This window comes from Mustela nivalis (assembly GCF_964662115.1).
Source record: "Mustela nivalis genome assembly, chromosome: 6".
Lineage (NCBI taxonomy): Eukaryota > Metazoa > Chordata > Mammalia > Carnivora > Mustelidae > Mustela > Mustela nivalis.
Window position 1 is genome coordinate 109920091 of NC_139025.1, and position 13128 is coordinate 109933218.

Genomic DNA, 13128 nt, shown 5'->3' on the forward strand with positions numbered 1-13128 from the left:
GAAAAGAAGGAGGCACTGCTTTTCTAGAACAGCTCCAGGTGCTTTCTGCTTACTTGTTGCATGACCTATCCTTACTTTCTGAGTGCAAGCAAAACTGTCTTGATGGGTCTTTGGCATGTTACAGGCGATAATCCTGCGTGTTTCAGTGGAAAAAGAACTGAAAAGGTTAAAGCCCTTGTGACACTCTTAAGAGTTGTTTTTGTCCCAGTGCCCTGGGCTAAAGTTTCCCTGTGCTGTGCCAGGTTTCCATCTGGATATTCTTTTCCTTCTGACCTGTTTGTTACTGGTGGTTGGCACAACCTATTAGGAACATTTATTCATAAAATTTATAACAGATGAGAATCATTTTTGTTTCATTTAAGAGAATAACCATTCTACAAAGACTGTTCCAGTTTCAAAAGAGTGAAAATGTCCTGAATTTATAATATTGAGGTTTCTCTTACTGAAGAATTCTGAAAGTAGATGTTATCTCGTGTTGACTTTATACTTAATTCATATATGGTTACTTCTCAAATGCTAATTATATATAAGCCAGTTTATTTAATTTAGAATGCTTTAGACCTTAACTGTTTATTACATATTGCTATAGTGGACTAAGGAAAAAAGCCTTTGTTCATATGCCAACACTGCCCAATCTTGATTTTCACAAAACTGGAGATGGGGTAAGAATTCTGCCTTTTCTTTTTCATGAGTAGAATTATACTTTAATATCAGCATTGAAATGCATACTGCATAGTCTCATTTGGGTTAAACCAGGGGCCAGGAACTATGCCTTTTACAAAATAAATGAGACAAAAAATTTAACACTGGCTGAAAATGTTTAACATATCTGACTTAAGTCAACATGGCTCACAAAATTAGGAGGAACATAGGTCTAAACTGGTTTTGAAATATATCCATCATGTATATTGACAATATATATATTGTCAAGAGAAAGAATTAAGTTGTGGGGTAATACAGTATGAATATCTCCCCCCCCCTTTTTGATTTACTTATCTATCTAATACCCCCTAGGTGTACAAAAGACTTGAGGTGGCCAGAAGTACTAAGAAGAGAAAATACAGCTAGTGGCAGTTTGTTTTATTGTTGTCAGAAAAGGTTTTTAGAAAGATTCATAAGATCCCTTAGCCTTCATATATATTTAATGAGCATTCAGTGTTCCAGTCCCAGTGCTGCTGGAGGCTGTGCCCTGGCAGGTGGTGTAGGCATAGGCCTCGTATTTGCATAGCTTTTCTATGCCTGCCATCAGGGCATTTTATACAACTTGGACCCGAAAGATCTAGATTACATCTTCTAATTAAGAATACATGTCTTCGATGTGCTTCAGTTTAATTGCTCTGAACTTTTATAAGTTAACTTTTCCTTTTTCCTTTGTTTAGTTGGAAGGAACTGAACCTTCTGGGCAGCTTCAAAATATTGATGAGGAAGTTATCTCTTCTGCTTGCCGTCTTGTGTGTGAATGGGCCCAGAAAGTGTTAAGCCAGCCGTTTGACACAGTCTTGGAATTAGCCCGCTTCCTTGTAAAAAGTCATTATATAGGTACCAAGTCGATGGCAGCTCTAACGGTAATGGCAGCAGCACCACCAGGTACAAAATTACCACTAACAAGCTAACGCTAAAAAGGACAAAGGTGTTACTGCATTTTAGAGTTGGTAGCAAAAGAAGAGTTTCACAAGAACTTCCTTGTCTTTTTAGTGTTTGTGTGAGTTTACCCTCACTTCACTTAACTCTAAGTTCAGATGGTTTGTTGAACTAACAAAAATATTAATAGTTATTTCATTATAAAGCTTAAAGCTATAGTTTTTCTTAGTATATTGCTCTGCTAAAACATGAGACTTCTACAATATACCAGTTGATATTTCATTAATTTTTCCATTGCTATTTTAAAATTTCAGTAATGTGTGTATATGTACTTTTAAATATATGTGTGTCTAAATTAATAAATATTAGATAATATTAGATAAGATTAAAATTTTAAAATGATGTGCTCTCTTCCTGTTAGAAACTAATACTTACGAATAAAATGATCTTTGGATAGTGTGACAGGTGCCTTAGTGTCAAAAAGCAAACTATATGAGGCATTTCTATAAAATAGCAAGTGATTTTAAAAAAAAATACACATTCAGATGAATATTTTTGTTCAAATAGGGATTTTTTCATTTGATAGTTTTAGGAATTGACAGTACTGGAATAAACAATTCCCTCCTAAATTAGTAGCTGTGCGAAGTACCTGTTCTGTTGCAGTTTTTAAATATCTCATTTTGGTAATACCTTATAAACCTAAGGAAGAATAAGTAAGTTTTACTATTACTCTAGGAAATTATAAATTCTGTGAAAATACATTAATTGAAACTTGTTTTCCAAAGATGAGTCTTTTGATTATTAAATATAAATAATTTAAAATCATAATAAATTTCTCCCAGCCAGAATTATAGTTTCTTAAATAACTTCACTTTTTAAAAATCTTAATAATTTTAACAATTTTTTTCCCTTTAGTTTATATTTATCAGAAGCTTTACATATTTCTTGGGGGGGGTATATAAGTGTTCTATCCATTCACCTTATTGTCATTTGAGGACTTGATTCAGCAAAATAATCTCTGACCATAATTTTGTCATGGTTTTGACTAGATTGTAAACTGTGTGACTTAAATCTGCTCACTTATACTTAAACATGAATAGGAGAGCACTTGGGTAGCCTTATCTAGCTAGGTAACTTTTTTCATATGTTACCTCATTTCTTCCCCCAGTAGTCCTCTGAGACAGGTGATATTAAATCCCATTTTACAGATCAGGAAATAGGTGTAGGGAAGTTAAGTAATTTGTGCATGGCCAGATAAGCAGTGGGACCAGGATCTGAATTCCAGTTTGTTGGTCTCAAAAGCCCAGGTTAACTGCATTACATCATGCTGTCTTCTTATCTTCTGGTGAAATAGGGTTTTAAAAGATAGGGCCCTTCAGCTTCCTGTGTTCTCATTCTCTTACCCCTAACTGACACCCAGTTAGTACTTGAACAGACTGAGGACTTAGGAGAGATCATGGGAAAAGAAACTTCTCCGTCTTATTTTCCTCATTGTTCACAAAGTTTTGACTGAAAGAAGTGATGAATGATGGGATGGATGAATTTTTAAAGCATAAGTATAAAGAAAGGTGTTTTTAAACAAAAATACTAAAAATTTCATATGTAAACATATTTCACTTTGTGAAAGTATTCAGTAGTTTAGCACTTACATCATTACTCAAAACGTTTTTAGACTCTTAAAATTTTGTTCCCAACCACTGCCATATATTTTTTTTAATACCTTTGGTGATTAATCTTCATCCTTTGAAGGTGAATTTGGTTTTTTATAAATATAGTCTCCATATTAAGAACAGGTTGTGTTACAAATGTCCTTTTGTAAGTCAGCTGCTTGGAAATCATTCCTGTCCAGAAACTCTGGCAGGAGGGAGACAGCTGAGCTTTGAGCCATTGGCAGAGGCTTTTGGGTGCAGGTGCTAAGAAGCCAGAGCCTAGGCTGGGGGCCAAGAAGGAGCAGTACAATTTGAGGTGGATTTGAAGAGAAAAAAAAATGGTACTTAGGTGATCAAAAGGGGGTCAAAAGATGAGGGATTATTGAGGAGTGAGTATGTGGGAAAGAGTTTAAGAAACTTCTTTCTCTCCCTCCTGTCCCCTCTCACAAGATGAAAAGCAAAAAGTGGGCTGGGGAAAGGTATACCAGAAGGATGGTGCGGTCCTCCCCTTTTCTGTCCACTGTTTTTACTAGCCACAGCTTACTCTTTGTGATGATTGTAATGATATTCCCTAAATGTGAGATGAGCTTTTCAAAAAATTAATTGTATTATATCATCACTGTTCTTAACTAAAAATGTATCTCTTGCTTACTTTATCATTCCTTTTTTTCCTCAATGTTGCTCTTTACTACTGCTTTGAAAAGTTTTCTTAGTGACACTGTTTCAAAATACCTTAACCTTAGTTATATGCAGAAGCTCGGCTTAACTACTCCTGTGTCATACTGGAATAATTGTATAGTAACAGTTAAAATAGTACCTCTTTGTGAATTGGTAGAACTAAACACTTATTTTCCCTATATGCTTTTTTTCTAAATGTGAATGATTTCAGCAGATATTTATTGAATGCCCCATGTAAGCTGAATATTTAAATCACAAAAATGCATGCGTTTCTAATTAGAGAATTGGGGAAGAAAATTTCTGACATCTGATAAGACGTGAAACATGCTCCCTTGGTATTTATTTATCTTAACTTCTGCATATTTAGAACATAGCTACTACTCTTTTCAAAATCTTCATCTGTTATTGCTGATTTAACTGAAACGTCCTCTGAGTTGAACCATATTTTAATGTGTCACTTAAAACCATATTGACAAATGTTTTTAAACTGGAAGTCTAAAAGGCTTTATAAAGAGATCGTGAGTTAAAATTTGCCAATTTTGGATGCCGATTTGGATTTATATAGCCAGTAGATGGCTATATAGTCAAAGAAATTGAGTTGTGACTGCCTTCCATGCAGCAGAGTATTTATTTTAGCTTTCTTTTCTGTTTATTTTCAGGAATTAAAGGAATTACTCAGCCGTCTGCTTTTATACCTACAGCTGAGAGTAATTCTTTTCAGCCTCAAGTGAAGACTTTGCCTTCTCCTATTGATGCTAAACAGCAATTGCAACGGAAAATTCAGAAGAAGCAGCAAGAACAGAAACTACAGTCCCCTTTGCCAGGAGAATCCTCAGGCAAAAAACCAGAAGGCGCTACCACCAATGGAGTAACTAATCTTTCTAATGGAAATCCTGCAATCCTTTCTCCTCAGCCTATTGGTATCGTTGTGGCAGCTGTCCCTAGTCCCATTCCGGTAATATCATTATTAAATAGTGTTAGACCTCACTGGGATGATGGGAGATCATTTGTTTAATTAAAAGTGGCCCATGAGAAGGAGGCAAGTATAGATTCAGTTACAGACTGATTTTGTGAGTACAGATAGATTCAGCTTCCATCAGTGGTCTTTTTAAAGATTTTATTTATTTATTTGAGAAAGAGAGAGAGCCACGTGCGCAAGTATGAACAGGGGGAGGGGCAGACTGAAAGAGAATCTCAAGCAGACTTCCCGCTCAGTATAGAGCCTGACCCAAAGCTCGATCCCACTGTCCTGAGATCATGACCTGATCTGAAATCAAGAGTCCAACGCCTAACTGACTGAGTCACCCGGGCGCCCTGTCAGTTGTTTTTTCACAATATATGATATTGATTACAAAGCAAGCTATAAAATGAACACAAGTGAAAATAGAAAGATTTGAGATGTGCACAGTATGCACGCATAGCCAGTCAGAGCTTTATGTAAGAGAAGAGTCATTTTTAGAATTGTCATCCCTAGCTAAGCCAAGATGATCAAGTGCAAACTTTTTTTTGGTTTAAACTTTTCTTCTTTTTAACATTCAGTTGGAGCAGAATTGTAATGCAGATTGATAACACTTTAATATAGATGTATTGCTGTGGCTTGCTGGACACAGGACCTTAGACAAGTGCCTTAGCTGTTCTGAATCTGTTTCCTTATTTCCAAACAGAGGTTATAATCTCCTTTCCTGTCTCACAGCTGAGGTTATGATGAGGGGGCTTTTAAAATGAGAGGGCATCATACTAAAGCTAGGTTGTTGTTTATGTTATTATTGATGATATCATTAAGGAGATCTGCTTATCTTTGTTTTTCTTATCATCATAATCATCATGTCAATAAAACATTGCATATGTGGTAACCACACTTGTATGCTGTTCATTGTAGAGCAAACTTGGAAAGACAGTAGTTTTATCTGAGACTGTATCCACAGTGGTTTAATTACTAATGTGCAATGAATGACATTATGACTGTCCCCCCTTGAGTGAGTCACTTTCTTGGCCCAGAGGTAGATATCTTTATAGCTGCATATTTTTTCAAGATTTTATCTTCTCTTCCTATAACCTTAAAAATGATGATTTTGACAAGCAGTCATCACAAATGTGAAGTTTTTAATCTTGTTTATTTGAAAGGTAGCTTACTGATTTTCTTATATTGTTATATTTTATAACTATATTGCACTGTGTTGCAGTTTTTATATTTATGTGTCTGTATAGAACTAGATCTAACGTATATAGAGATACCTATAGATATCTAGATAGATAAGTAGATAGATATAGAACTCTTGTCTAATAGAGGAAGTGTTCTTTTTCTTTTTAACATTACATTTATTAAATGCCTTAATGCTATCAAATATGTGAATTACTGTTTATATCCTAGACTCGTTAAATCTTTTTTGTTTACTACCTTCTAACAGGTCCAGAGAACCAGGCAGTTGGTAACTTCACCAAGTCCAATGAGTTCTTCTGATGGCAAAGTTCTTCCCCTCAATGTACAAGTGGTCACTCAGCACATGCAGTCTGTGAAACAGGCACCAAAGACTCCTCAGAACGTTCCAGCCAGTCCTGGTGGGGATCGTTCTGCCCGGCACCGCTACCCTCAGATCTTACCCAAACCAGCCAACACCAGTGCACTCACCATTCGCTCCCCAACTACTGTCCTCTTTACTAGCAGTCCCATCAAAACTGCTGTTGTACCCACTTCACACATGAGTTCTCTAAATGTGGTGAAAATGACAGCAATATCCCTCACACCCAGCAACAGTAGTGCCCCTCTTAAACATTCTGCCTCAGTAAACAGTGCTACAGGAACAACAGAAGAATCAAGGACCATTCCACAGATCAAGAATGGTTCTGTTGTTTCACTTCAGTCACCGGGGTCACGGACCAGCAGCAGCGGGGGAGCATCTGCCGTGGAAGTCAAAATGGAACCTGAAGCACCATCAGATGAGCATCCTGGACAGTGCCAAGAGAACTCTGAGGGGACTAAAGCTCCCAAAACAGCAGCTGGTGCCCTTCTGGGACAGAAAAGTAATACAGATGGAGTAGTGCAAAAACCTTCAAATGAAGGTGTCCTTGAAGTAAAAGCAACTAAGGTCTGTGACCAGAGGACCAAATGTAAAAGTCGCTGTAGTGAAACTCTGCCAGGCACTTCAACAGGCAATAATCCAAGCACTGTCACCCTCTCAGTTGCCACTCAGAACTTAACTTTCACCAGCACCACCTCACCAGCTAATGGTGACTCAATAAATAAAGACCCTAAATTATGCACTAAAAGTCCAAGAAAGCGACTGTCTTCTGCATTGCAAGAGTCCCAGGTGCCTCCCATAAAGAAACCAATTGTGGAACAGCTTTCTCCAGTTCTCATAGAAGGTCAGAAACCAGGCAGTGTTGAGAAGGACCAAAAGGTTCCACATTCAGGGAAAATGGAAAGTTCAACAGCCGGTGCTCAGATTCCTAGCAAGGTATCAATAAATGTCAACTCACACATAGTGGCAAATCGACCCTTGAATTCTGCTCTCATTGCCGGTGATTCAGCTTCAGAACAGCAAACACCATCATCATCTCCAGATATAAAAGTAAAACTTGAAGGGAATGTCTTTCTTTTGGACAGTGATTCAAAACCAGATGGCAGCTTTAATTCAAATGAATGGCAACAGGTCAGTAAGGATTCTGAGTTTATATCTGCCGGCTGTGAACAACAGCAAGATATCAGTGTTATGACAATTCCTGAGCACTCTGATATCAATGACTTAGAGAAATCTGTTTGGGAATTAGAAGGAATGCCACAGGACACATATACCCAGCAGCTGCATAGCCAGATACAAGAATCTTCTTTGAATCAAATACAAGCACAGTCTTCAGATCAGTTACCTCTACAGTCTGAACTGAAAGAGTTTGAGCCTTCTGTTTCCCAGACAAATGAAAGCTACTTTCCTTTTGATGATGAGCTTACACAAGATAGTATTGTGGAAGAGCTGGTGCTTATGGAGCAGCAAATATCAATGAACAATTCTCATTCTTACGGTAACTGTTTGGGAATGGGCCTTCAGAGTCAGTCTGTTACCCCAGGAGCTCCAATGTCATCTCATGCCTCCAGTACCCACTTCTATCATCCAATCCATAGCAATGGCACTCCAATCCACACACCCACACCCACTCCTACCCCAACCCCAACCCCGACCCCGACCCCGACCCCGACATCAGAAATGATTGCTGGCTCTCAGAGTCTGTCACGGGAGAGCCCTTGCTCCAGGCTAGCCCAGACCACACCTGTGGATAGTGCTTTAGGAAGTAGCCGACACACACCCATCGGTACTCCACATTCTAACTGCAGCAGTAGTGTCCCTCCCAGCCCTGTTGAATGCAGGAATCCATTTGCGTTTACCCCGATAAGCTCCAGTATGGCGTATCATGATGCCAGCATTATCTCAAGTAGTCCTGTGAAACCGATGCAAAGACCGATGGCCACACACCCCGACAAAACCAAGCTTGAATGGATGAATAATGGGTATAGTGGGGTTAGTAATTCTTCGGTTTCTGGCCATGGCATTCTCCCAAGCTATCAGGAACTAGTGGAAGACCGTTTCAGGAAACCTCATGCTTTTGCTGTGCCTGGACAGTCTTACCAGTCTCAATCCAGACATCATGACACTCATTTCGGTCGTTTGACTCCTGTCTCTCCTGTGCAGCATCAAGGTGCCACTGTAAATAACACCAACAAACAGGAGGGTTTTGCAGTTCCTGCCCCTCTGGATAATAAAGGAACCAACTCCTCTGCCAGCAGCAACTTCAGATGCCGGAGTGTGAGCCCTGCTGTTCATCGCCAACGTAATCTTAGTGGAAGCACCCTGTATCCAGTATCTAATATCCCCCGATCTAATGTGACCCCCTTTGGAAGTCCGGTAACCCCAGAAGTTCACGTTTTCACAAATGTTCACACAGATGCATGTGCCAACAATATAGCTCAAAGAAGTCAGTCAGTTCCATTGACAGTCATGATGCAGACGGCCTTCCCAAATGCTCTTCAGAAGCAAACAAACAGTAAAAAAATAACCAACGTTTTGTTGAGTAAACTTGATTCTGACAATGACGATGCAGTGAGAGGTTTGGGCATGAACAACCTGCCCTCCAATTACACAGCCCGGATGAATCTCACTCAGATTTTGGAAACTTCCACTGTTTTTCCTAGTGCCAATCCACAGAATATGATCGATTCCAGCACTTCTGTTTATGAATTCCAAACACCATCTTACCTCACTAAAAGTAATAGCACCGATCAGATCAGTTTCTCTCCTGGAGATAATCAAGCACAATCAGAAATCGGAGAGCAACAATTAGATTTCAATAGCACTGTTAAAGACCTGTTGAGTGGCGACGGCTTGCAAACCAACCAGCCGCTGGTAGGTCAGGTAGCATCTGATCTCACTAATACTGCGTCTGATTTCTCTAGTGATATCAGGTTGTCTTCTGAGCTCTCAGGCAGCATCAATGATTTGAACACTTTAGACCCAAACCTACTGTTTGATCCAGGTCGTCAGCAGGGACAAGATGATGAAGCTACACTGGAAGAATTAAAGAATGACCCATTATTTCAACAAATTTGCAGTGAATCCATGAGCTCTATGACTTCATCAGGTTTTGAGTGGATAGAAAGCAAGGACCATCCTACTGTTGAAATGTTGGGTTAAATAGTGTTTTATAATATGTAGCACACTGTATCTAAAGACATATGTATTGTATTTGTCTTAATGGAAGTGCCTCCCGCAGCAGAAACACTTAACTATTAATTGTGACATTTTAAAAGAGTTTGCTGCAGAAGTGGTTTCTTCTTCAGTAGGAAATGGTTAGACTCGCCTCAGTTCTTAACAAGTTTCTGAAGACAGTAGGCTGTAGATGAGCAAGTATTAGGTTTTAAATTTTGTAATGTTCCCCCATTTAATCACATTGTTTGCTAGTAAACAGTTGACTAACCAGCTTTTACAAGAGCAGTCTCCATCTTTATTTTGTATAAGTTCATTTTAATTCATCAGTTGATCTGCACAGAATGTAGAGGAAACCATTGATTTTAGGTCTAGGCTATTTTTTGTTGTTGGCATTATCTTTTAGATATGAAATCATAGCTAAGATAAACTGTAGACAAGAAGGTCTTCCTTGAAGCAGGGATAATATTCAGGTTATTATCGGTATTTAGGCTTGAAGCATAGAGCTACTGTAGAATGAAAAAAAATCTCTGTAGGACTTTCTGGGACTTGAGTACCATTTGCACCTGCATTTTGAAGGGCTTAAATAGGAGAAAATAATGGGAAATTAAATATTAATTTAAGGAAAGCAAAAGCCGCACTAAAATTTTTTAAAGGAAAAACTAGTAGCCATTTCTATTTGTGACCATGCATTAGTCTTATTTTGAAATTTATTTTTAATATGGAGCCAGCAAACACACAGAGACGTGTGTATGTGTGCTCACACACACAGACAAGTGAATAACTCCAAATATTATAGTTTAATAGAACAAATAGAAGCATGTTGGAAAAATACTTTATGTTTTATTATTTGGTAGTTGAGTTAGGAGAATTTAGAAGGAAAAAATAAAAGCATTTTCTTAGTTTCATCACCGTGGCTAAATGCAGGTATTAAAATTCTATTTAAGATTAATTTGAAGTTTTTAATTATAATATTCCTAAGTCCTCAATTTAGTGACTGACTCCTTCGCTCCTGAATACAGTAATACAAGTTGATCATGGGATCCCTTTGAAAAACAAATAAACCGGAGGGAGATAACATAAAAAAACAAACAAAAAACATTTCACCACCTGAGGTCCGCAGCCACAAATCTTTATGTCGCTGATAAAACAAAGGGGATATCAATAGTACTTGAAGAAGAGGAGCATTTTATTACATGCTTAATTTATTTATTGTGATAACCACAATTGCAAAAGAAGCACTCAGGATGTGTTTTAAAATGTTTCTCTGTATGGCTCCCATTTTGTTTTATGAATAATTATTTATGAATTTCTTATTGACACAAATCTGCTCACTAGTTGACAGCTTCATTTGAGTGAAGTTAGGGTTACTTTCAAATAGATTTAAAAATTGCCATTAAGTGTTTAAAGCTAACATTAAACCATTGCTATGCTACCTTGAACCTAGCTAGCTAAGCTTTCCTTTACCTTAATTAGTAAGCCAATCAGAAGACTACAATCAATGAATATTTAACAAATGTGATGAAGGGTTTAATTTAATAAGGTTTCATTGTTCAATAAATTTGCAAGGTAGGGTATTAACATATTTTGATAAATAAACGGTGCTAGGGTTGGCTCAGAGGTTTATATATTGGTATGTCTTAGTTATCGGCATTTGTGTGTGTTTGCTGTTATCTTGATTTAATGATCTGTTAGATATTTTTTCTTGATGTTAGTTATTTCTTCACTGTACATTGAGACACAGCACTACTGCACACCAAAGTATGCAATACCCAAAGGAAACTGTGTGATTTCTCTTAACAAATGATGGGAGCCTTTCTATATGAGATACTCTGAAAAGGAGATTTTGAGGCCATTCTAATCCCTTGTTTACATTATTAGCTTCCTACTAATATAAAAATAATGGAAATCTTTTTTTATAAAAATATAAAAGACTGGAGGATTTTTAACCCTCTGTACAGTATTGCAGCAAACACTTTAAATTTGGTTGAATTCGTCCAGCAAACTTTCTGGGGTTCATATATTGCACTAAATTTTGTTGAACCTGTGGTAGGCACATCTCTTAGGATAAATGCAACCAATACAGTCCACAGATTAAACTTTTTAAATGTGTTTCATTATGAAAAGACAAAATGTCATCAAAGTGACAGATAAAATTGTCTTATGTAGCAATGTGCATTGATCTCAATGAGATATTTCTATTTCTTATTCTCTTACATGAGAATATTACAGCAGGAAGAATTAAGTTTAGTTTGCTTCACCATGTTAATACATGATCACAAAATGTGCATGAGTGTTATTGACTTATCTTGTACAGTACTAGGTATTCCTGTAACCACTTTTTTTTTTCTTGGCTGTATTAAAACTGGTTCAGTGTTAACCAGGCAAGCATAGTTATTCACAAGTTAATTACTTTTTTATGTTTACTAATTCTGCTTAGTTACTGTTGAATATGTTCTTTTCTCAAATTATTTTCATTGTTTTCATGTTTAAAACATTTTTCATACTGTTTATCATGATAAGACTTCATGAAGTAAATAATTTTGCATATAATTGCAATAAGCACTGACTTTTGAACTGAAAAGAAGGAAAAAGTTTTTTTTTTTTTTTTTTGTGCAGTGCATCTGAGGTTCATATAATAGTCTTGTACTATAATGTGCTTTACTACACCATAAATGACAAAAAAACAAGCCCTGTTTCATGTTTTCATTTAGTGCAAAAAGTCAGATTTCCCCAGTGTTTTGTTGTCTGTTGTACCTGCTGAAACTACAGTAGTTGAATATTGCAGTAGCATTTCAGTTCTCTTTTTTTATTGAAAGTGCTCAAAAATTGTTTTTTAAATGTTTTCAAAAACAATTAAAGACATTTTATATTAAACTGACTGGGTCTTAAGGTGATTTGTGGAATCTGTCTTACACAGGCAGCGTGCCATTTTCAAACAGACCTGATGCCATTCTTCCTTAGGTCTCATGAAATTCATAGAAATGAATAAAAGTCAGCACAAGGCTGAACAACGCTCTTCACTATTAATCCAGAAGGATACACAGATCTTGTTTTATTCATCAGAACTCTGCTATCCTCTTAGGATGTATTACTGATGAGTCGGACATGGCATGGAGCTTCATGTTGTCCCCCCCCCCCCCCAAAAAAAAAAATCTCTGCTTTTGCTTATTTCAACAGCTAGTCTGTGGAGTACCTGAATATGTATATTTTTGAAGCTTTGAATAGAAAAACAGTAGGAAAAGTGGAGAAAATTGTAAAGCACATCTATGCCCCCAAAGCAGCATGGGCATTTTGGTGAACTCGAAAATACAAAATACACTGAAGCTCGTGACGCAGAACCCAGGAGTCGTAGGTGTGGAATCAGAAATGAGCAGATAGAAATTTCAGCTCCTCCAGAGTAATGACACCAGGATCTGAGATGGAGATTCCTCACTCCTGAGATTAAGATGCAGCAATAACCAGTGCCTGGGACCATAACTTCTCCTGTAGTCAGGACCTGAGCCAAACAGTCTGCTCATCTTGTA

At 37.4% G+C, this 13128-nt stretch overlaps 1 protein-coding gene across 1 annotated transcript in view; it reads left to right on the forward strand.

Annotated features, from left to right (window-relative positions):
* The window catches only part of RFX7 (regulatory factor X7), a 115343-nt gene extending 102865 nt beyond the window's left edge, over positions 1-12478 (forward strand). Inside the window, exons 6-9 of the mRNA XM_082734447.1 lie at positions 581-662; positions 1380-1587; positions 4568-4863; positions 6317-12478. Coding sequence (XP_082590573.1) covers positions 581-662; positions 1380-1587; positions 4568-4863; positions 6317-9589 — 3859 coding nt within the window. The 3' untranslated portion in view covers positions 9590-12478. The remainder of the gene's footprint in view (positions 1-580; positions 663-1379; positions 1588-4567; positions 4864-6316) is intronic.
* The last annotated feature ends 650 nt before the right edge of the window (positions 12479-13128 follow it).